The sequence below is a fragment of the Galleria mellonella genome, unplaced genomic scaffold, assembly GCF_026898425.1.
Source record: "Galleria mellonella isolate WM207_F2 unplaced genomic scaffold, CSIRO_AGI_GalMel_v1 utg65, whole genome shotgun sequence".
Classification (NCBI taxonomy): Eukaryota; Metazoa; Arthropoda; class Insecta; order Lepidoptera; family Pyralidae; genus Galleria; species Galleria mellonella.
This window is the reverse complement of record NW_026442138.1, coordinates 13,112,237-13,138,475: the sequence shown is the minus strand read 5'-3', so window position 1 is coordinate 13,138,475 and position 26,239 is coordinate 13,112,237. Positions and strand designations below refer to the sequence as shown.

At 32.6% G+C, this 26,239-nt stretch overlaps 1 protein-coding gene across 1 annotated transcript; it reads right to left on the bottom strand.

Moving 5' to 3' along the window:
• Nucleotides 1-20: 20 nt before the first annotated feature.
• On the bottom strand, nt 21-26,041 carry LOC113510417 (protein phosphatase 1B). The gene is made up of 4 exons (XM_052900768.1): nt 24,895-26,041; nt 22,544-22,661; nt 7,413-7,539; nt 21-5,936 (listed from the first exon to the last, which is right to left on the bottom strand). The coding sequence occupies exons 1-4, from the start codon at nt 25,705-25,707 to the stop codon at nt 5,831-5,833; spliced, it is 1,164 nt and encodes a 387-aa protein (XP_052756728.1). The 5' UTR covers nt 25,708-26,041; the 3' UTR covers nt 21-5,830.
• Nucleotides 26,042-26,239: the final 198 nt, after the last annotated feature.

Sequence of the window (26,239 nt, the reverse complement as noted above, 5' to 3'; positions counted from 1 at the left end):
AAAAATAAAATAACCATTGGTAAGGTACAGGTATTTATTGTTCATTAAGCGTCTACTAGATAATAACGAGACACACTTCGTAAGACAACGCCGATTGACAGCTAAATAATAATAATTAAAAAAAAAACAACCTACTTATCGCCAAGGATGGACAAAATTCCAATTCAAAACCCAATGCCGGTAATATTTGGTTCAATTCCAACACAACTATCTAAATTACAAATAAACCTATATTATAGCACTATTATATATATTGTAGAATTCTTGTAGGAGAGTACATATTATATTAAAAATATTAATAAATATTCATACAATGGTATATGCACGACAATGGGTTGAAAAGGGAAGAGAGATTTGGAAATATTCTGTTACAGGTACATATCTCCTCTTTATGTTAGTTTACCAAGAGGCTTATAAACGGACATTGCAATGAACACGAAATTGATCGCTAAAAAATTGACATGCAATATATTTGTCTCGAAATTTTTGTTCAGAGAATAAGTGGAATAGACAAACCTTTTTCTATTAGCTACTCTTTCCAAATAAGGTATCATAAGCGAGACAGTAGATGGTCATACAAGTTTAAAACAATGTCGTATTCATAGCCCAATCTCCTGATTATAAGCTTCTTGTTCATATAGTATACATATTGTTAATATTTACTGCACAGTCACCGAAACCTTTATATACTTAAAACCGTGTAATTTAAATACAGTAATATGACATTTAAACTTTACAGTAATAAAACCGAGATAGGACTGACAAAAACTATTATCTCGATTTTTCTTATACACATCCTAAATAGTACCTCCATAATAATATCCACGAGTCACATGGAATCTATAACGTGACTTCCATGTGAATTTCAATGTGTAAAAAAGTCTAAATTATTAATAAATGACATGAGAATCCCTTTTTACAAACTCAACTATTACAACCGATGTCTGAATCACAAGATAACGTATTAAAAAAATAACATGTGTTGCAATCGGTAAAAAAGAAATATTTTTAAACACAATGGTGTTGTAGGGTGTTAAGATTGCATTTTACCAAAATATTATGATGAAGGCGCATCCTGTAAGACGTTTGTTATCTACCAAATTTGAAAAAAAAATTAAACAATTTTTCTGATGTAGTCTAAAGTGTTATTCACGGTAATAGGTAAAGAAATATAAATTTTTTTATTCAAAAATATTTAATTTACTTAGATTATTATTTTGTTATTCCATCAAGTCATTAGTACGACTAAACTGGCCAGAAAGGAATTATAATAAAAAACAAAACTGTTCCAATTTTAATTTTGTTTTTCATTAGCAACATTTGCCTCATCGATAGATGAAAATATTGCTAGTCTTACAGTAAATTGCCTTCGAATTCCAAACCATAGCATATTATTTGACAACAACATGTACGTAGACACTTTAATATGGGATTATCAGTGTTTTATAAGGTTATATTAGTATATTTATATATATTTTAAACGATAAATCTACTATATGTATATAAAGGTAAACAGTACATACTCATTAGAAGCATAAAAGTGAATAAATGCTATTATTACGTGTTTGCGAACATATATTGATACAAATAAGGAGTATATTACACTGTCCAATATGTAGGGCTATATATAAATTTCAGGACTATAAATATACGGCCCTACATTAGTAGCAAAGGATATTATTTATAGTATTCATAGATATGATACTGTCTCCATGAACAAGAACGAGGCTGCAATGTTCAGAGTTTTTTTTTCCTCATGCGTAGACTAAAGAAAATCTTTGATTACTGTCTAAGACATCTGGATAAAAACCGAGTTACCTCAATAAATTAATTCTAAGCGGTACAACTTTTTAATTTCAGATAAATCAATGTCTCTACATTTATTCACAATGGCTTCATAAATAGAGCGATGTATATTCCGAGTGTAAACCTCTAAGGTTTTGCAATGTATTTGAGCAAACTCGAGCACCCGTGCGTGGCACATGAGCATGTACTGGTACCTTTAATAAAGGTGTTAGCATAGTTACAGACTATAGTTACAAAACCATTGCTCTGAATCCCTTTTGCACCCACTGATTCGCTCCATTAGAGGTCAGGATTTTTATGTACTCACTTCCCCATATATCAACGGGGTTTTGGGGTTATTACAGTATCACATTTGTAGGATCGTAAAACATTAGAAGGAATATTTTGAATATATGATACTCCTTTTAATATATAATAAGATATATGATTGTATATGTATGACACTGTAATAACCCCATATGAGGCTATATGCATCTATGTATACATTATTTTTCAAAGTTACACTAACATGAATTCAAACAGGTACAAAAGTATTTCCCATCATTTATTCTCTTTTAATTATCTCTCTTTTTAGAAGAGAAATAAATAAAACGTTTATGTATAATCATTTTTGGTATTTATTTCGAATAGGAATTTGTGGTCTTGCAACATGGGCACTTTAAGTTATATAGAATCAAAAAAAAAAAATAGAAAATTTGTTAAGATTTAAAAGAAACGTGGAGAATTAAAATTAAACTACACAAGGACGTTAGCCAGGTATAGATATAGTTATATACTTTTAAAATCATTTATACAATAATTATCATCACGTGTTTTCGCTCAAACACATATGTTTTGCATTAATAAAGATTTTTTTCAGACTAAACTAGCACATTATCAATTTCCATTGCCTAACCTCTTCCCCCGCCTTGAAAAAGTTCTGGCCACGCCCTTGAAAGTACTAAATTCCATATTATTGCAGTTTCATCCTAATGTTTTAATATCAAATAGTTTATTTCCAACTGTTAATGTCTATAGTTAAAACGAGTACCGAAGTGACATACATAGATTAATATTTCTAATATGAAAAAAAAAATTAAGTTTTAAAAATAAATTGCAATAATCGATTTCTCCAGCGCATTATTCAATTTTGAAAAAAAAAAGCTTATCTATATAGAACACAAAAATAGAAGAAATAAATGTTAATTCCACTAAATAGCCAATTTCCCAATTAAGACGAATGTTTAAACTAAAATATGAATAAAAAAAATGTGTTAACATATATGACTGTCAATTTTCATAGTCACTATTGCTTGATAGCATAAAAATATTGTATGTACAAAAAAATACTAGTAATATTCATAGAGGACTCTGTAATGTACTATATTCAGCGATAATATTCAATATCCGAGACTTAGAAATAAAATATTAAAACAGAATTTACTTGTGTGAAATTTCAATTAGACAATTAATAGTATATAATTATTTACCGGCGTAACTATTGAACTTTTTTATAAGAGTTTTAAAATTTTATAACTCATAGACAAATATTTTTTTTTTTAATTTTCACCCCTTGTTCATGCAAACTAAATCCTTCTACAAATCTACTTTATTATACTGTTTTGTCACTTTTAAATTTGGAATTAAGTATAGAATAAAGGAACAAAACAGTTCAATAGCTAAAATAGGTTTATGACAGGTTTGATGTATTTACGAATAAGGGGGTAAATGTATTATCGAGCAAAGCTCGCCTTGCCATAATTCAGGGAGTACTGACACCAACACCCATGTATAGAAGCGAATGCTATAGAGATGAGAGCTCTGAGAAGTATGTGTGGTATTACATTAAAAGATAGAGTTAGAAATTGTGTGATTAGAGAGAAGTGTAAACTGAAAGGCGATGTAGTGACAAAAATCGAAGTATTGCGTTGGTTTGGCCATTTGGAGAGGATGGATTGAAAGAAGAATTACGAAAGAGATTTATTTATAGCAAGAATAAAGAGATGTCGGTAGGGGCCGCCCTAGACGGACGTGTGTCGACCAAATAGGCGACGTGCTGAAGAAGAGCCAAATTAAAAGTACCCGTAACCGGCGAGCATGTATGAAAAGATTGATGAATGTGCAAGAAGCGAAGGTTTGTTTGAATCGAAGCATTTGGCGTTCCATTGTTTCTGTCTACCCTAATGGGGCACAGACGTGACAGATATGTATGCATGGATGAGGTAAGTGTTTATGGTCAAGACAGTTATATATTATATCATAAAATCACTTACGGCTGTAAAAGATTTATTTAATTTTGAAGAATTAAAAAAACCAACCTTAGACCGCCTTTATATCTATAGTTTTTATGCATGTTACGTAACTATCGTAAGTTCTGCCGCATGATTACATAACAGATCAATTAAAGATAAGTCACTCGCAATTGTTTACATTTTATATTTATCACAAATTTGTTACGTGAATAAAACTTACAGGTACAGATGTAAGCGGCCTTAAAGTATAACAGTTGATTTCATTTCACACAAGTATAGCCCGTTTTAAATATTCATTCCTAAGTCAACAACTTGTGAAACCCCAAGCAGCTATCTCAGGCTTAAAAAATACAAAGAGAACATTTAAAGAACACAATATTTTTTATGTAAAATATATTGATATACAAAAAACCCAAGATGTGCGATTAGAAAATAAAAAACCGGGACTGAAAACAGAGCGTATTCCATCAAATTATGCAGTAAGTAAGCGACGACATGATGCACGTCTTACTGTTTAAATTTTAATCCAAAATAGTCTTAAGATGTAGCATTTGAATCCGTATATGAATCTTGGATTTTTTCCTTATCAGTGATAAAATAATAACTCCATAAACTGCAAACTGGCCATTTTGAAGCCTACACTATAGAATTTACACAGTACGAAACAAATAGGTTTGAAAAAACTATAAATTATGAAGCGGATTTTATTTTATTAATATTACATGTTACTCCAATCTCTATATTACACATCTAATATTATGACATTACACGAAAAATTATAATCTAAACTACAAAATAAAATGGAGACTGTTATACCAAATGATAAACCCGTTTAACTCTATACAAATGTAACTTTATATCAATACTATTTTAATGACAGGATTGGTTAGTTTCTACAAGGAGAAAGGAAATGGAGATTTGTGCCACACATCAACATTTACAATTACGATTTACAAACTGGTAAAAACAAACAATCCCGCTGTGGAACACCTGACACATTTTACTCTAACGGTGAAAAAAAAAATTGTCTATAACTCAAAGGAAACCTCACTCGACCACAGCAGCAGCTAAAACAGTACGGTACATACGGCTCCCCTGACTAAAATCGCGACAATGCGCTTCTTAGCACATGGGACACGGCCGTGTTGTAATTACTGCATCTCTATGGTCTACCATAGACACACACTACAATTATAGACTATTTTATGGTCACGTTTATAGCAGATTTTTGTACAAAGCCATCGATGATTTAAAATTAATGACAATCAACATAGACGAAGTGGTAGTTGCATCCAATTGTTATCAAAATAAAATTACAACTACATTACTTATGGTTTCCAGACTATTTTTATGTACAAAAAATAGAGACAGTGTTGCCATCTTTCATAACAATTTAAAGTAATGTAATTGAAATTCCATTCGATTTGTACTACAAAAAAAATATTCTGCTAAATAAAACCAAATCGTACACTATTACTGGCCGAAAATATGTTTTCGTGTGTGAACTTTGATTTTCCATTTTTAAAGATGTTCATGTTTATATATTTTTTTTTAAATATGAAGAGAAACTCTTTATATCTCTCCAAATTTAAAGTTAAACATATTTAATAAACGATTTATTAACAATTCAAACACACTATGATATGATTGATTTGGTAAAATTGCCGTTGACAAAAAATATACTTAGGTGGCAACACAATGAATCTAATGTCACAGTGACAGTTCATGGACATTTCAATTTGATCCTTACCGGCTCACAATAGTGTTCGATTCGGCCCAGCAATGCACGACATTCAGTTGGCTCCAAAAGCGTCTGTAAGTTCTGGACAGTCGAACGTCTCCGAGCTGTCCGCGTGCTCTGGGTAGAACTCCCTGTATATTTTATCCAGTAACGCTTGCCTGCAATCACAATTATTATAAACTGTTACTTAGTTTTTTTTTTTCTTTTTTACCATTATAGTATAAAAATTTTAATAATGTAAAATTTTAATGCTTAAATATATATCTTGCTGTAAATGGAAGAGCATGCCAATCTGACACCTGTTTAGCTTTACATTTAAGATTGTAATGTACCTTGATGGTACTTAAAATAAATCATCGAAGCAATGCCTTATTTTTCTAAGAGACTTATATCATCCCTATCGCATTCAAAGAGTAAAAGAACAATTGTTAAATTTAAAAATTTATTACGAAGCGCCAATCAGTTGGATTATATAACAGGCATTAAAGTTTTAGGTATTTACTCTTTAGCACTCTGCGACATGTTATCACTATATTTCTGCGTAGTTAATTTGTTAGGGCATTTCCGCACTTAACCTTATATGATATGATATTATTTCGGAACGTGTTAGTGCATTCGGCAGACTTATCGGTGGTCTACTTGAAGTGGAGGAATGATATTTTGTTGTTGATGTTGTATTTACTTATTTATTGCTGGTAAATAAATTTTAATTTTTAAAATATATAACATCAATTTGGAAGTTGTTTAATTTTGTACAAGTAGTTGCACGCAACCATTTTGCATATTTTGTTTTATAGTAATAGGTGGCCAACGTCGTTGGTGACACTAAAACTATTGATATTTAGATATATATGTATATATATTGTTATTGTGTCTACTGTTTGTTGACCTAAATAAAGAGAGAAAAACCTTGTAATCGGACCAGTATACATAGAAAAAATTTAATATTAACAAAATTAATACATACACACCAGCAATTGGTTGACGAAATATAGTAAATTCATCAAATTCCCGTTATCCAATAACATATTAAAAAGCTAAGCATATATTGGAGCTGACTCTTAGGTAACATTTACTAAATCGATTTAGTAAATGTTTAGCAAAATTATTATGGTATGACCCATCGATAAATTAAACGTAAAAAAGTTCTGACGCATTTCTACTAAAAAAAAAATAACAGTTTTACCGGTTCTTAAAACAATCATTTTACTGTAATATTAATTTAAAATTTTAAATTTAAAAATATTTTATACTTGAGAATACACTTCATTGTTCATACAATGCGTCTTCGGAAAGAATTAATTAGTTTACAAATTAATATTGTCTCTATTTCAAACTGATGCGTTTTATTTTTATTTTCTCTTGTTATATATTGAAAAAATACAAGTAAATCATAAATCTAGTTATTTGAAAAATCTGAACTAATACTACATAGAGAAAAGACTTGTTTTTTTTTTTGTATGTTTGTTTGTAATGGATAAAATCAAAAACTAATAAACCGAATTTAAAAATTCTTTCACCTATAGAAAACTCGTTATCATCAGCGAATTACATGGACCGTTTTTATTAAAAAAAAAAAGCCGTACAACTTCGAGTCGGGTGGCTAGTATGAAATATAGTAATAAAATACTGACTTAGCAGCGAGACCGCCGCCGGGCGGGAGGCCAGGTATGTTCTCTTGCATCAGTTGCTTCAGCACCCACGAGAAATGGCTCGAAGTGTCTTCCCGCTCCTCCGTGCCCGCGCTCTTCTCGATCAGTGCTGTAAACACCCAACAGATGTCTTGAACTAACAGTTACATATATCAACACACACACACAAATAAGTCACACACTTAGAATAAATTCATCTCCTCCAACAAATTATTTATTACATTGAATACCAGAGGGAGACTTTGTACAAAAGTCGATTGCTTGGGTACCTCTGTCCCATTCGTGTTTCAACTGTGAAGCAGTTGTGTTTGTATGGCTGTGTTTCAGTTTGAAGGGTGGGATATGGCGTGAATTTACTGGGTACAGAGGAATGAAAAAATACACCTGAATCCTCAGGAATAGCAACGCATGGGGGTATCATGGGCGAAACAGTATACTCTGTTATGTCCATGGTACTGTTCATGTCTATAGGCGACGGTTACCGCTTTCCATTAGGTGGGCCGTCAGCTTGTTTGCCATTCTAAGTTGTATAAAAAAAAAAACAACATAATACGAGCGCTTTTTTATGCTTTTTTGTTTTTCATTCTTTTATCTCTTTTACTGTGTATTATGTGTATGTTTGTATTGTAATTTGTGTGCTGTAAGTAATGCAAATAAATCTATCTATCTATCATAGTAAAAAACATTGCTGATTGAAGCTCTGATGATCTGCTGTACAAGTATTCTTATACCTATCTCAGGCACCAGTCTCTAAAATTACATTTATAATTCAATATTGTTACCATTACATCAAACGTTAACTGTCCACTGTTGGACATAGACCTCCCCCATAGACTACTATAAGAAACGGTCCGAAGACAAAGGACTGGGGGCCATCTCCTCCTTATATTTAGCATTGGGGGGTTTTTCCAGTAGTTGCCACGCATGGCAGACGGGTTGGCAACAGCAGTCAGGCCTCGGTGATGTTTTAAGAGGGACGATGCTGCCCATTAAGTACCCATAGTTGCCTCTTACGACACCCACTGGAAAGGAAGGGGTGGTCTATTCTATGGCGGGACCACACCGCAACATAATTCACAATAGTACAAGCATATTTAATAATAATTTACTCTAATGGAATGTGAAAAGAAAATAAACTAATTATTATTAAAAAAAATCCAATTCGAAGATACAATTAACACGATGTACCTACAGTTGTGTAAACACAGATACTTAGCGGCAGAAGCGTGTGAATCTCTATATTAAATATTATATGTAAATAATAATGTAATGTAAATTGGACTCTTATTTACGCACTAAGTCTCTCATTTGGACCGTTGTACGTATGAGTCATGGGCTAGTACAGCCAGCTAAACTCCGCCCAGTAACACAGAAGCTTCCTGGTATCTTCACAGGTCTTACGGAGCGACTGTTCCAAGGATTTCTGAACGCTATATATATATATATATATATATACTAGCGGACCCTGCAAACCTTGTTTTGCCATATACGTTGTAAGGAATTAAAGTATACTTTAAGTTAATAAATTATTTAAGATAACAAATATTTATATATATTTATATATATATATATATATATATATATATATATATATATATATATATATATATATATATATATATAAACTAAGACAAGGTGGTATAATACATTTTATAGGTGTTACCAGTAAGATAAAATAGTACAATATCTTGGGCAACCTTGGTGGTTTGCTGTTTAAAACACTACCTCGCCCTCTAACAACTACAGAACGCACAATACAATCGCTTATATTCATGTATATGTCAATTTGTATTGGTTTCGACATTTTCTATTATTACACGCCTCTATTGTTTACAAAAAATAGGATACATACCGAAGTATGTCAGTAGATATGCTTATACCTTGTTTATATTTTTATTTACATTTACGACCTTAGTTTATCTCATATAAATAATAATTAACCGTTATCTAGTATCCATAGCAGAAACTTAGCTCATTCAAGAACTGCATGGCTCTGTGTTTTTACTCAAGTAAATTATGAGCGTGAGCATATGCAGTTGTGTTTGCATGGCTGTGTTTAGGTTTGAAGGGTGGAATATGGCAGTGAATTTATAGGGTACAGAGGGATAACACCCGAGTCCTTAGGAATGGCAACACAGGGGGGTATCATGGGCGAAACAGTATACTCTGTTATGTCCATGGTATTGCTCATGTCTAAAGGCGACGGTTTGGCAAACCATTCAAAATATACTATTTTTATACATATAATAAGCAAATAATGATATGAACCATCAAGTACCTAGAGTATTTCTTAAAAAAATATCACTCCACGAATCACTGACTGCCTGAAATAATACCGGAATCGGAATCATGGGGGGTATCATGGGCGAAATAGTATACTCTGTTATGTCCATGGTACTGCTTATGTCTATAGTCGACGATTACCACTTTCCATCAGGTGGACCGAAAAAAAAAACGAACTCATATTGTCCATGTGGACAAAATTGAAAGACGGATAGTTACAATCACAGTACAGGCTAAGGTTACAGGATTCGTCGCATTTAGTAATGTACTCATTCGCGCGCGCTTCGTGACGTCGCGTGCCGGGTAACCAATGACGTAGTTTTTTTTTTTTTTCAGTCAATACAAAATAAAAGAGCGTGCCGCAATCAAATATAAATCATGTTAACTTTACAATAGAGTGCTATTTTAAAATTTGCACCCTTTCATGTTACAGACTATTCGAAACAATATGGGACCATATTTTTGCCCGTAACCGTTTTGCATAATATTAATCGGTATTATAGTTGTTTCTTTTTTTAAATGAATGGTAACCCCGCCTGCGCTAACAGTATACGCTGGCGGGGCACCAATAAGGAATGAAAGGGAGAATGAAAAGGCAGGTCAGTGAGCCCATCATTATGAATTATAATACACTTGGAATAGAACACGATGGATACCAGGGGAGTATTGCTAGCAATGGGGTTGCTAATCCCCACTATTAACAATCCCATCTCCCTCTTAACAATTCCCTCCAAGCTGTGATTGTTTTTTTTTATAGATGAAAATGGTATGGTAACCCCGCCTGCGCTAACGGGATGCGCTGGCGGGGCACCAGTGAAGAGTGATAGATGAGAATGAAAACAGGCCAGTTAGCCCATCATGATGAATTCATCAGGAATTAACCATGATAGTTTCCAGGGAGAACAGCGAGGAGGTCGACCTGGTTGGATATATTGCTAGCAATGGGATTCTCAGTCTCCATTACTAACAACCCCTTTCCCCCAGCTGTGATTGTTAGGTATACTGGCGTTAGTATAGCAGCAAGGTTATGACGAGTTCGAAGGTCATACTATATCAGCGACGTCGGAAACCAATAAATGATTATTGTGACACGTTATCAGTAGGTCATCTGTAATGATTCTATTATACTATAAATTATCATATACCGCATAGGTATACTAGTTGCGACCGGTGAAATTTGCACTGTTATTTCAACATGTGAGGATTTATTTTGTGAAATTTAAAATGACGGTTATTTTAAACTTTTCTACAAATGTCGTGATGAAATTCTAGGAGTCACTTTTTTTTTATTTCGAATTAGGCACACCAACAGTATACATAATTATACATAAATTAAAATAACATTTCTTATGTAGTATGCTGATATGCATACCTATAGCAGGCGTACACAACATTGACTACAGATTATATGCATATAAATGTCATAATATAATTAATATAATAAATTAAATTTACAATTACATATTCTTTATTACAAAATTTAAAATTCAAATTACGTTGGAAACCATCATGCTGAATTCCAGGTGTATTTTTTTTTATGGGTCATAATGGAATTGTAACCCCACCCGCGCTATCGGTATACACCGGCGGGGCACCAGTGAAGGATGATAGCTGAGGATAAAGCAGGTCAGCTAGCCCATCGTGACGAAATCAAAAAGAATTATTCACGATGGTTTCCAGGCGAAACCACGTGGAGGTCGACCTAATAGGACACATTGCGAGCAATGGGGCTGTCAAACTCCATTGCTAACAATCCCTTTCCTCCCATTCCAAGTGTATTCACCATGATGGGCTAGCTGACCTGCTTTATCCTCAGCTATCATCCCTCACTGGTGCCCCGCCATCGTATACCGTTAGCGTAGGCGGTTACCATTTCATTATCATCTACTAAAAAGAAAGAAAGACTTATCCACTTTCACTTATTATTATAATCCTGGTGAATTGGTTATAACATCCAAGTAATCTGACTTCATCCTCACCTATCATTTCTCACTGGTACATCACTAGGGCAAACGAGGGGAGAAAGAGATTGTTAGACCCTATCAGGTCGACCTCCACGCGGTTCCCCCTGGAAACCGTTTTGATTAAATTCTTTATTAATTCGTCACTATGGGCCAACTGACCTGTTTCATCCTCATCTATCATCTCTCTGGTGTCCCGCCAGTGTATACCGATAGCGCGGGTGGGGTTACCATTCCATTTTTATTCATTAAACTCAATTTTTTACGCCTCGCTCTGCATTTATTGTACCCGCCTATCTAACCTACATTATTTCAGTAAAATAACTCAATCCTATGATTACATTGATAGAATTTCATTTCCATTGTTTCATTACATCTGTTATCTATAAATATCTCTGTTTGACCAATGATCTAGGTTTAGATATGAGTCACATTCATAATCACCTTGAAACTTCTACTTCAGAACTATACGAGTGGATATGTAAAGGCCCACCCCAGCTTAGCGCGGGTGCAACATGTTTGCTAACATTAAGTCAAGCGTCAGAAATGTTTTCCCGCGATTCGACTAAGAAACATCTACTTTTATACTGCCCACCTGTATTATTTCAAATATTTTTCTATATTTAGTTTTCACTCACGACTTCGTCAACGTGATCGCGATATGAAGTAGCCTATATCTTTTTCCATCCCAACTAATACTTACCTACCCATATCTAATTAAGGCACCCAGAAGTAACATTTATAATATTATTTATTTATTATTATTTATATTTTGTTTCTTTCTTTCTATTAGTAAAAATATATGGTATATGTCTCATCTATTTTTTTATATATTTTTTTATTTAGAGGCTTTTATCCTGATATCATATCCTAATCTTAATTAGTCATTTCATACACTAAAATACAGAGAATCATTTAAACAAAAATCCCGCAATGTTTTGTCTACGGATCAATTATTATCAAAAACCGTTCAGCCATTTATGTAATGACTAACAAAAACATAAACATATTTCTTTATTATATATATATATATATATATATATATATATATATATATATATATATATATATATATATATATATATATATATATATATATATATATATTATACAACTTAGAATGGCCCACCTGATGGAAAGTGGTAACTGTCGCCTATAGACATGAGCAGTACCGCCCATGTTACCCCCCATGGGTTTCATTCCTGAGGACTCAAGTGTTATTCCTCTATACCCAGTAAATTCACGCCATATCCCACCCTTCAAACCGAAACACAGCCATGCAAACACAACTACTTCACGGTTGAAACACGAATGGGACAGAGGTATCCAAGCAATCGACTTTTGTACAAAGTCACCCTCTGGTGAAATATACACATATATGTTTAGTAGTAATAGGATTTTGTACTCTATTTTAAGTCAACTAATCGAATTAATACTTGAAACACTATCCCAGTGCAAGTACCTACATATAAGTGACAAACATGTTCTTTAATCAATTTTACAATACTCGGCGGGCGCCATTATTATGTTATTGAGCTAGCAAGTCATTATTAATTGTATAAACTATTCACAGACACGTTAGATAAAACAAAAAGATAAGAAACAAGATTATGACGCGGCCCTGCATATATGGCTTCGTATCTCGTAGATAGATGTCTACCTCCCGATGCACGCATATACGTGCGGTAAACCGCGTAGCTAGCACGTTCATTGCTTTAACCCCTTATAATTAAAAAAATCATTTTTTTTTTAAAACTATAGGGCAAAGGTAACAGGGGGCCAGGACTAAAGCAATGAAACGATGCAGTTATAGTTTCAAACACAGTTTAATCAGTAAAATGGTTAACAAACACGATTTTAGTTATAAAAACGTTCGCTTACAATTAGTAAGTTGTAAAGACAGGAGTTTTCTTTTTTTTTTTTAATTTTAGGGGGAAAATGTTACTTCAGTTAATTTAATTTTAAAGTTAATATCACAAATGTTAGATTCACAAAATTCCGATTATCAAATACATTCGTGTATATATTAAAACTACAATAGAATAAATATTTTGTACATACATATATTTACATATTCAGTTAAGTACGATAATGAATAGAAATCAAAACGGTCATACCGAAGACTACCAACTCGTGTATTTTATTGCTAAAATTTTCGTAAGCACACATTATATTTTAATATAATAATTACCAGTTTAACTTACGTGTAATTGCATCGAGAAAGCTTTTTTTTATACCACTGAGGTGGCAAACAAGCATACGGCCCACCTGATGGTAAGTGGTTACCGTAGCCTATGTACACCTGTAATACCAGAGGTATTACGCGCGCGTTGCCGACTCTGAAGAAATCTTTAACTCCCTTTCGAAGAACCCCATGCTGTAGTCAGTACCTCGACAGGGAGCTCATTCCATAACCTCGCCTAGTTTCGGTATCAATACGTGATCCTTGATCATAAGCGGCTGTGCTCGCGCTCGCGTAAGTTAAACCGGTAGTTATTATATAAAAACTTGTGTATTTTTTATAAATTTTTAAAAACAGATTTCAATACTTGTGAGTAATCATTAAAAGCAATAATTCTCTGTAGTAAAACAGTGCATTTTAAAAGTATTGAAGAAAATTTAGCAATTATTATACTTTTAAAATATTTTGTTTTAATATCAAGTTTCAAAATCTCAGTATGTAGAATCTTATTGCAAGATTAACATTTTAATTCCTTATATGAATTCTTTTTAAACTAACATTGAGAAATGTAGAATAATTTAATGTATACATTTTACAGATAAGACATACCAGTACACCAACCAGTCTTTCGGTATATACCCTCTTAATAGATTTATTAAACTATCTAACTAAAACAACAAAATTATATATCTACACCCTTTTTTACAGCATATAAATAAAATATTGCATAATGTCTTTTAAAATAAAATATGACTTTTCATGCTATGCATAAATTACTTAATAAATAAACATATTAAAAAATAAATATAATAATATATTATATCATACAGTAACATGGATTACAAAGTCACGTCCACATTTTTAATGCTATTTTTAAATAACAAATAGTATCCCTAAAAAGAAACATTCAAATCGACTAGGGGAAGTATATTTAAGTTTACAATTTTGTTTGAAAAAAAAATGAAGTTGTAATAACCTATATATTAGGTAAGTCTCAAATGACCGCATCGAATAAACATTGTAAATCTTTAGCATCCTTTTACGTGAGTATATTAAAAATTAAATTGGACATTTTTTTAAAGAAACAGGTCGAAAGACGATAAAAAAAAATTGTAGCTACCATATTAAGAGCGTTCCAGCAGTCAGCTAAGATTTTTTTTTTATTTTTCGCAGACGAGTTAGAATTTAAGATTTTTTTTAATATTATTTTTCACCCATGTTTATTTGAAAAAAATAAAAAATGTACAGTTACACTGATAAAATACTTTGTTAAAATATGCTAATTATTTTGTTTCCTATTTTGTATTTTATTGCAGATCGTCTTGAAATTATGTTTTTTTTTTTAATTGTAACAAATAGTAACTGGCTTAAAGATCACATTTTATTAACTACCGTTGAATCTCTACTATATTTTTTTTCATACAACTCAGAATGGCAAGCAAGCTGACGGCCCACCTGATGGAAAGTGGCAACCGTCGCCTATAGACATGAGCAGTACCATGGACATAACAGAGTATACTGTTTCACCCATGATACCCCCTATGCATTGCCATTCCTGAGGACTCAGGTGTTATTCCTCTGTACCTTGTAAATTCATGCCATATCCCACCCTTCAAACCAAAACACAGCCATGCAAACACAACTGCTTCACGGTTGAAACACGAATGGGACAGAGGTACCCAAGCAAACGACTTTTGTACAGTCTCCCTATGGTGAAATAAATAGTATAAATAATGATGTTTCGGCTGTAAGATTTTGTGGACATTCAAAATGATGTGTGGACAAGATTAATCTTACAATATCTAACATGAGCACCAGTATTGCTATTGCAAATAGTCGGAAATAGTCTTGGACTTTATTGTATGTCCATATTCTTTGTTTATTTTTTTTTATACCACTGAGATGGCAAACAAGCATACGGCCCACCTGATGGTAAGTGGTTACCGTAGCCTATGAACACCTGCGATACCAGAGGTATTACGCGCGCGTTGCCGACCCAATTGAAACCTCTTTACCCCTCTTTATTTTTTAATAGCTCAGCGTTATAAGAACCAGTCGTCTTAAATGACCAAACAATTATTTATAGCATTTATTATTATACTTTTTTTTTTGAAGATATTTGTTTTCAGTATATATGACGTTTGTTGATTAATAGTAAACGTAATTTAGAGATAGTATAGAATCACAATTAGACCGTGTTTTGGATAAAGATAATAGGACGCCATTCGTTCTTAACTGTACTGTATGCGACCATTCAGATTTGAAAGTGTAAGGATGACTTGTTGTAGGTCTGATGATGGAATGTTAAATGATTGACATCAAGAACAACTCAACTAAAACAATAAGAATATCACTATCACTACATAGTATAAAACGAAGTCGCTTCCCGTCTGTCCGTCCCTATGTATGCTTAGATCTTTAAAACTACCCAACGAATTCTGATGCAATTTTATTAATAGATAGAGTGGTTCATGAGGAAGGTTTATATGTATAATACATGCATATTATAGTAGAGAAACATTGATAATTTTAGAAATTTCTAATGTGATGTGATGTAATGTGCACCCGTGCGAAGCTAAGGTGGGTCGCTAGTTTATGTATAAAAATATGAAGGCTTCCGGTCAAATCAAGCTATATTAAGACACGATCTGTACTAAACATATGTCGTTATCGAAAATTCTGCGAATCGAGTATTTAATTTAACTCATATAGGAATAACATCTCTTTGTATAGGAATAACACAGGTATCCATTCCTCACTTGAGTAAAATCACTTTCACAAACATATTTCTGCATATCACTGGGAATGCTAAACAAGCTGACGGCCCACCTGATATAAAATGCTACCAAGCATCTACAAACCTAACAGTACTACAGATGTCACTGACCATGGCTACTCACTGCACTAAGGCCTTATCATCATCATTTTAGCCAATAATTGTCCATTGTTAAGCAAATGCCTCGCCTATAGATCACACCACAACCTGAGCCACTTGCATTACGTGACTTCCTACTAATGTCCGACCGAACTTTCGGTTTCGGGTTAGTCTAGTTTCGGCCAGATATTCTTCTTTCGGCCTTAGTTTCGGTTTCGGCCAAAAATTAGCCAAACCTCGGCCACGCTGTAACTTTGTGTGTGTTTGTATTGTGTGTGTGTCTAACTGAAAGTGTTTTTTTTTTTAAATTTACTTCCAAAAGCAAGTCATAATTTTAACATGTTTTTACATATAAATATATATGATATATTTGTTACATACTTTAATTAATGTTTATTATTAATCCTTTAAGTATCTGTATGTATGTGTAAATAACTGTGTAAAAATACACTAGATTTCAGTATAGAAGAGAAATTTTAAATATGTTTCAGTAAGTTTCGGTTTCGGCCAAAACTGAGACCAAGGCCGAAAGTTCGGTTTCGGTTTCTGTTGTAAAACTTGTTTCAGTCGGACACACATTTGATGTTGTAGCTCCATCTGGTGGAGAATCATCCTAACGCGACTATAAAATGGTCGCCTGTATGCGATTATCATTCGAGGGCATTTCTTCCCCATCGGTTGATCAAGGAAAAAGTTGCATAAAACAAAAATTACAAAACTATTAATCTTAATGTTACAACAGCTATTTTTGGAAAGCAAATCTACTCTCACACAAAACCCTTCCGAAACTATCATGCTTCTGACAATCCTTCAAACTTTTCAATAAAATTTAACGTAGTAATCCGTGATAGAAATTTAACCGAGGTCAGTTAGGCTCTAATGAATCTATTTTAGGACCAAAAACAAATACGTTAGTGCATACATGCAGTTGCAGCGTCTATTTGCAACGCTTGGTAGAATAAATGTTAGTCGATTAGTAGGTTATGATGCAACCAGTCGCAAATATGTTGCTATGGTAAGGCTTCGCTTGATTTTTTCCGCAACTAAGCCATTCCGCATGCGAGGTAACCTCTTTAATAGCTGATATGTAAAAAAGTATTTTATAACCATTCATACAAACGTGTATATGGATATTTAATGTTATATTTAATGCACTGTAGTATAATCGATCGGCGATTAATTATTTACGAGCGTCATAAGATTTGTGTTCAAGTCGGATCATTTTGTCAGTTGGTTATATTGTCTTTATATTTTTTTATTGCAAATTTTTCATAAATCGAATGCTTAATGAACGGGAGCTATGGTAAACACGTTAACACGTACAGATAACGTATAGAAACGAACGACGAACACGGACTTTAGCGAATATGGCCCTTAGCAATAAGGACATTTAGCGAATAGGACGTTTAGCGATCGGGACCTTTAGCGAATAAGACGTTTAATGAATAGGACTTTTATTAATTTTTGTATTGGTACGTTTGACTTATAGGAATATTTGACGTCTATATCTTTTTTGTGTGCGAACATGGCCTTTAACGAAAAGAACATTTAACGAATAGGACGTTTAGCGAAAATAACCTTTAGCAAATAGGACGTTTAGCGATCGGGACCTTTAGCGAATAAGACGTTTAATGAATAGGACTTTTATTAATTTTTGTATTGGTACGTTTGACTTATAGGAATATTTGACGTCTATATCTTTTTTGTGTGCGAACATGGCCTTTAACGAAAAGAACATTTAGCGAATAGGACGTTTAGCGAAAATAACCTTTAGCAAATAGGACGTTTAGCGATCGAGATATTTAGCGAATAAGACGCTTAACCAATAGGATTTATTAAGTTTTATATTGAGACGTTTGACAATTCTATGAGTGATACTCGCCTACCCTTCAAGGAAGCACTCAGCCGGTGCATTAAGTTTTGAATTTGACTACTTTAAAAACAAGTCGCACTTATTTCCATCTACATGAGATAATCCACATGTTTTATCTAATGATATTTATGCTGATCACATTATGTTATTAATAACATTTTTATGTATAACTACGCCTCGCCGCTAACAATGTATGAGAATTAACAAACGGGGCACGCGCTAAAATACTGTGTGCATAATCCATATTGCTGATCATTTAGTTCAGTGATCGACTTATCATTGGTAATAATAAATATGTACTATTACATCACATTTCTATGTCTTAATATTATTTAGATTACTGGGCTCAAATATTAATCATCATTCCACATTCCACAGTCGGTAATATAGGAAAATTGTATAAAAACCACAACATCATCTTTCCATTAAATAAATATTAAATATTTTATAATTAAATTATAATAACTTATATTGAACTAAATTAATAGGTATAATTGATGTAACTTTGTACAAAATATACCAATATGTCATAATAATTATATATATATATATATATATATATATATATATATTATGACATATTGGACAGGTATAACAATTTACGGATCTTAATTATATTAATCGCCTTAAAAAATCGTTTAAACGATCTAAGAAATTTTGGTTGTATGATTTAAAAAAAAAATAGCCTATGGCCGTCACTAGAGTTCGATTTTCTTTATACAAATTTGCATTATAATTGGTAAAGCCATTTAGGTTTGAAAATTAAACAAATAGACGAAAAATTGACTATCTAGTTCCCATGATGGTATAACAAGTACAACAACAAACTAAAATAATAATAAAAAGGTAACTAGTATTACTATGATATTTTATGACAGAACTATAAAAAAAAAATAAGATAAATTGGTATTTATTATTTCTCACTTTTATTACTAAAATTAAATATATATATATATTTTTTTATATTGGCAAGCAAATTTTCATAAGAATCTTCGTATTTTTGTGTAGTGCAACAGTTATGTTAAGTGAACAAATAATTAATTTTAATCCAATTGGACATTAGAATGAAAATGGAAATAGAAACCGTATTTAACCAGTACACGGTTAATATATTAAAAAAAAAAAGCAAATTAAAGTAGTGACTAAATTCGTATTTTACTGGACATTTATTATTACTCAGGTGTACGTATGTACGTAACTAAGCCACTGGCTAATTTTGATGACGTAATGACATATTATGATATAATCAATAGTCATCATAGTATAAAATCATCGAACATTATAATATTAACGATGATTTCTGTCAGGCACTATAGACTGAGGTCAACGAAGCCTGTACCTATATTATTTACACGTAACATTAAGTACCCCCAAATATAATTAGTGAACACTAAAAAGTGACAGTTCATTTTTTTTTTTTAATATTTATTATAATTTCTTATTAATCACATTCAGAACACGCAACCACAATTATCAATTTGTAATAGGTACATGAATTTTATTTTATTTCAAACACCTAAACCTTGAAAAATGTGTACACAAGTGTACTATAGTATTCATTATGCTAATACATTTGATATTATATACGATTCCGTTGATTTTTAACAATGAATAATTATATTTTTAGAGATAAATTAAAAAAAAATATATTTTTTTTAATAAATTCATAAGGTAAGAATGGAATTTTCTTGTAGAAACACTTAAAGTCAACCTGTATGAAACGTTAAAAATATTTTATTACTTATACGTCTATGTTGGTAACACACCATTAATAACTACATGAAATCCTCATGCTTTGTTTACATTTAACTTTGGTTTTAATTTGCCTGTATAATAAAACAGGGTCAAAAAGTGAAACCTGATACTTAGTTTAGTTGTAAAATTGAAAACTATTTTCTAATAAAAATAGTCAAAAGATAAAGATTAATTTTACGGCACGCGATGCATTTATGATATTTCAATTATTTTCATTTTTGTACTATATTTTTTAGGCAGAAATTCAGTTTTATAAATCCTCTTGTTGGCTTTCGAAATAGTTCTATAAACTTAATCCTGTATGAACTACTACAGTGTTTATTTAATATTTTGTATGAAGACTAAAGGAGACAAAGAAGAAAGACAATAACTGTATCCGGAAGACAGGGACTAGGTATAAACTGGGTTCGTTGTTTAAATTTTATATTTTTAAATTTATTGGAATTCACAAGCGCGTATAGACTTTACTTGTGGTTAGATATGTACGTATTAATTGTAATAGTGTGCATATCTGACATAGTACAACACACTATCACAACTTGACCAAACCTCCACACGTAACAGTCAAACGCACGCGTAAATTACAAAAACTACCTCCTTAGACAAGTAGTAAACGAAACTATCAGTAGATACATTTTCGCTACCACCTACATGAGACAGAACTTGACAGCAATACCTAACTTATTCTATCTTATGTACGTGATAACAAAAACATATTACCATTTATCACCGAGGCAAAGAAATTGTTAGTAATGGGGATTATCAGTCCCATTGATAACAATATGCCCTGTCAGGTCCCCCTGAAAACCGTCGTGGTTAATTTCAGATGAATTCACCATGATAGACTAACTGCACTGCCTTTTCCTCCTCAACTATCATCGCTGGTACTCCACCAGCGTATGTATCGTTAGCTTCGGAGTAATCATTCCATTATCATACATTTAAAAAAAAAACATTTACAACTTGTCTAAAGAAGCAATACTGGGAATGCCAAATAAATTCAGCAAGTTGAAAGCGTTAAATCAAATATACATAAACAAGATGGACATAACAGATTGTACCATGTCCATTGTCCAAGGCATTAAATGCCCTGCTATTGACGATTACCTTAACTTAAATGAAACATTATAGTTTTCTTGCCTTCAGAAATGCTATTTGACGTTTTCGTTAATTTTACAACGTCGTGCGTAGCGCTCCTGCGCCTTGACACACAGCACAAAGGAAAAAATTTATGTATGTACATTAGGGCAATCATACATATTACTTTCCGCATCACATTATCAACGTTATGGAGCAAAGTGCACAAAGTTGGCAAAGTATAACCAGGTGAATCACAAAAAACATACTATCCAAAGAAACCTATGTTTGGTACTAACAACGAAGCCGATTCCGAGGTACCATTTCCTAAGCTTATCTTTAAAACTACAATTTTAATTTGATAGTTTAGTCAGTGGCGTAAATAGGTAACCAAAGGCCCTGAGGCAAAAAATAAACCAGCCTAAGTATACAGGGTAGTTCCCCGCAAATTTCAAATAAAGATGTCTTTCAAATAAGTTTCCATTTTAAAGTCACGTTTTTGGAATCTGGTTTATTTATATTCCGAATGTAGGAGAAATTTTCACTAGTTCAACTTATAGTTTGTAAGTTAGAGTCCCAGGAAGCCCCTGAACCTGAGTGCCCTAGGGCACTGCTTCGTCTAGCCTTCCGGTAGTTACACCACTGAGTTTAGAAAACTATTATAGTTGCAAACCATCGACAAGCAAAAATATTACCCTACATAGTCATAAAAACGTCAAACCACTTATAAACCTGTTATGGCTATTGAGATGTTTTGTCTCATTCCCTCGTGCTAAATTCCCAATTTGAAAGAAAGTGACAAAGCAGTGTAATAGTTAGAATAGGTTTATACAAGTTTTTAGTTTTTATGAATAAAGCAGTTATTTTATACTGGTCTTTAGAACAATAATTTTCCTATAACATCAAAATGAAATTTTAATTTTAAGAAATAGAGAACGGTTCATCGAAATCTACTCCATTACCTTGTTTGTACCTTATTAATCTAACCACGAGCATCGTATGTTGTACTTCGACTAGACTCTATAGATCCGTTCTGTCTCTCCGACTGTGCTGTGTATCTATCCCTATACTTGTATGAGCAGGCATGCAATAGTGAATGATAGCAACCTGTGAGCCTCTGTCGGAGCGTCTCGTCCAGCTCTCGGTCCGCGCGCTGGGCTTCAGGGCTGGGCTTCGGTGCCGCTGGGAACACTACCAACACGATGCTCATGTTGTCTTTGCTACCCTGTAAATTTTTTATAATTTAGTATTTAAAACTTCATAGTTTTTACTATATCTAATTTTCCTGTCATCTTCAGAGAATTACTATAAATATAATATTAATATATAAAATTCAATACTTTTCCAAAAATTTTACAATTATGCTATAAATAAATTCTTTAAAAATCTAACCAAGACCCAGATAATTTGTATGTGTATATGTGCATCCATAAAAAGGTATTTAAAAAATATTCAATTAATATAATGATAATTATGCTATGGAATTTAATAAATATTACATATATAATAAATGAATGAATGAGTATACTTTACTTGCATTATACAATATAGGAAATAAGCAAGACAATTTACAAACACAACGATACAATTGTATAAGTATAGTAAGGATGTAAGTAATATATAATAAATATAATTTGATTGAATTGAATATTGAATAATAATCATAATATAAATTTGTCATTTTAAGTTTATGTTTGTCTTATTAAACTCAACCTACTCCCCATAAGAAGTTCACATAGATACTATAATAGTCAGGCAGCCTGGTATTTGCAACTTTTCTAAGTTTGTACCAGTACTAGTATATCTTTAGTTACACCTTGCATCCTTCACATAAAAAGTGTTGACACATTTAAATTTAATTTCATCAACATGTATAAATATTTTAGTTAAGTAAAATAACAATCATCTATTGGAAAAAGTTGCTTATATTTATCTGAATAAAAATATATAGTCAATATTCATAAATTGACCAATAACTAAATACAAATGTAAGCAAATGAAAATTTGTTTTGAATATTTAGTTGTGGCCTTTGAATAATTAGCAGCTACAAGACACTTTAAAACAAAGTTTGATACAACAATATCCAAGTAAACCATTTACATATATATACTTCATATGTATAAAAATGATTTTACTTGAATATTACACACTAACTCAACTCACAACTTTGTACATGTCATATTTGAATGGAATAAGGCATTTTATCAAAGTAATAAAAAAGTATTATACATGTAGAATAATAGATGAAATTTCATCAAAATCTATTTCTTAGTTTTAGGATCATGTGTGCCCACATACATATATCACACACACACATTCCCATTATGACTTCATTATTTATTTAGATAAATATGGTTGTGTAAAAGGATGTATGTATGTAAAGTAAGTCAGGGTATGAACAAGTTAAATGTTTATTAAGTACCTAATCACTTAACTAAATGAGTTTTGATATCATTTGGTACACTAATGAACAATATCTTAGATCTCTCTAGACTCTTTTAACCAAAGTCATATAGAGAAACTTGTGGTTTATAGATAATTGATTGATAAAAACATTAAAGCTTATAACATTAAAAATTATAAAATCATAGTTCATAAAATAAATGCTGATGATAGATATCTTCACACTAAATTCTTTACAGGATAGGCAGAACCAAGTGCCAAGAGTTTCAATGGCATCTATTTATATACTTTTATATATGTCTCTATTTGTTTCGTTAACAATTGAAATTATTCACCATTGCTAAAATTTCAAGTAGATACACCTACAATTTAGTACTATACACAAATTTGTATTTTGAAATATTCATCTTTATGAAATCAAATACCAAATGCACAAACAAATGGTTATTTTAATGAAACATAATTATTGGCAGGTATATCTGGCCAATATAAATTATGTAAATGGATCTAGTCATTATGTGAAATCATAGATTTTATGTGCAACTAGTAATAAGTGAAACTAGCTCCACATATTTAGTAGAGGTTACATAAACACTACTATAATACTGCATTATCATATTTACATCATTTGGACTACAACCTAAGTAACAAATTCATAGCATAAAGATATTGCAGATGTTCTATTTATAAATTATATTTACATCTAATCATTATGTTATTGTAGCAACATAGTAATACCATTTTTGTACAAGCAATCTTATCATATTAATGATTAGCTGCTTCTGATATAGTTCACTTAGAGAATTTTTGTATTTTCTAATACGATTGAGAAATTTGTCTATACTAAAAAATATCCTATATATTGAAGCAGGGACTAAGTTATTACCACACCAAACTTCATCAAAATGTGAATGGATTGTAGTGACCATGTATCTCATGAAAACTACTATTCAGTAAATACATAGATAGACATAGGGTAATTGAAATTTTATTAATTCATAAACTTCAGGAGGACTGAAGTAGTAAATATAACTATATTGTGACCATCACTCACCTTATACAAGCAAGTGTCGATGACCTGATTTGTCACAGCGACAAGGTCATCTGTAAGTTGGAGTAATGAGTGAACATATGCACATAATGCCTCATTGCTCATCACATCCCACACTCCATCGCAGGCCAGCACTAAAAACTCATCTTCTGCCTCTGAACGCTCATGCACTGAGACCTCAGGCTCTGGTGACACCAGTTGCTCACATGGCCCACGGTCTTGAACCTTCTTGTACTCATAATCTCCTAGTGCCCTAGACACAGCTAAGCTACCGTTCACGCGCTGGATCATCACTGAACCACCCGCCTGAACTATCCGCGACTTCTCCGATGGTAACTCCGGTTTATGGTCGCGGGTTGCAAAAATCGGTATTCCATTTCTAGCCAGCACTGCACGGGAGTCACCGCAATTCGCTATATATATCTGCTTTGGCGATACGAACGCGCATACCGCCGTCGAACCTGACTTTTCTTCGCCGTTCGACAATTCCGGCAGCTCCCGCATCTTCTTGTCCAAATCGAGGAAACCGGCGCGTATTGCTTCCGCTATCTCTTCACGCCGGAATTCATCCGTTTGAAGAATACATTCTAAGAGGTTGTCCGCGCAATGTGCCGACACCCGCGCACCCGCGTGCCCATCAAACACGGCGAAATAAGACCAGTCTGATAATGTACCATTCAAAGTTAGCTGCGCGTGATGCGCGTCCTCCATCTCCACTCGCCAGCCCTGCATCGACGCCACGCCATAGCGAAGACCGTTTCCTTCCCCAGTCTCATTATATTTCTTAGTTTCGGGCTTATTCAAAAACGCCCCCATGCTGAGTCCTCAATATTTTACCTGTTAATCGCACATAGTTTCCATACCATCAGGCACATAAACCAACTTCGGAACCGATAACGTAAAAGGGAAGCAAAAGCATCATTGGGGGAATGATACGATCTCACGGATGGATCACGTCACTCCTATACACTAAACGGGTGGCCGTGATGCCTGCGTTTTTGCTTTATTGCTTCAACTGTTACTACTTATGTTAATTATTTACGCGATGGTGTAGCGTAGACTTCAATGACAAATTGTGCTCTTTTGGAATCGTAAAACGAAAAAGCAACTCAAAAGGATGAATGGCGGACATAAATAGTAATTGTCTATGATTTAATTTTTTAAGTTTTATTGGAAATTGTCTATGAAGGTATTTGACTTTTTTATCATATCACCATTTCTTTTCATTTTAACTTATAAATCAAGCAGAAATTACTATAATATTTTCTGAACATGAATAAAATTACACAAAAGATTTTTATTTGAAAGTTTAAAGAACAAAATTTAAAAAAATAATTAGGATACCGTT

What these genes read in the sequence shown, in the direction of transcription:
- LOC113510417 (XM_052900768.1), bottom strand. Translation starts at nt 25,707, where the DNA reads ATGGGGGCGTTTTTGAATAAGCCCGAAACTAAGAAATATAATGAGACT. An exon ending in GCTCCGACAGAGGCTCACAG is followed by an intron (nt 7,540 to 22,543) that starts GTTGCTATCATT and finishes GGGTGTTTACAG; the next exon opens with CACTGATCGAGAAGAGCGCG. An exon ending in GGCGGCGGTCTCGCTGCTAA is followed by an intron (nt 5,937 to 7,412) that starts GTCAGTATTTTA and finishes TTGTGATTGCAG; the next exon opens with GCAAGCGTTACTGGATAAAA.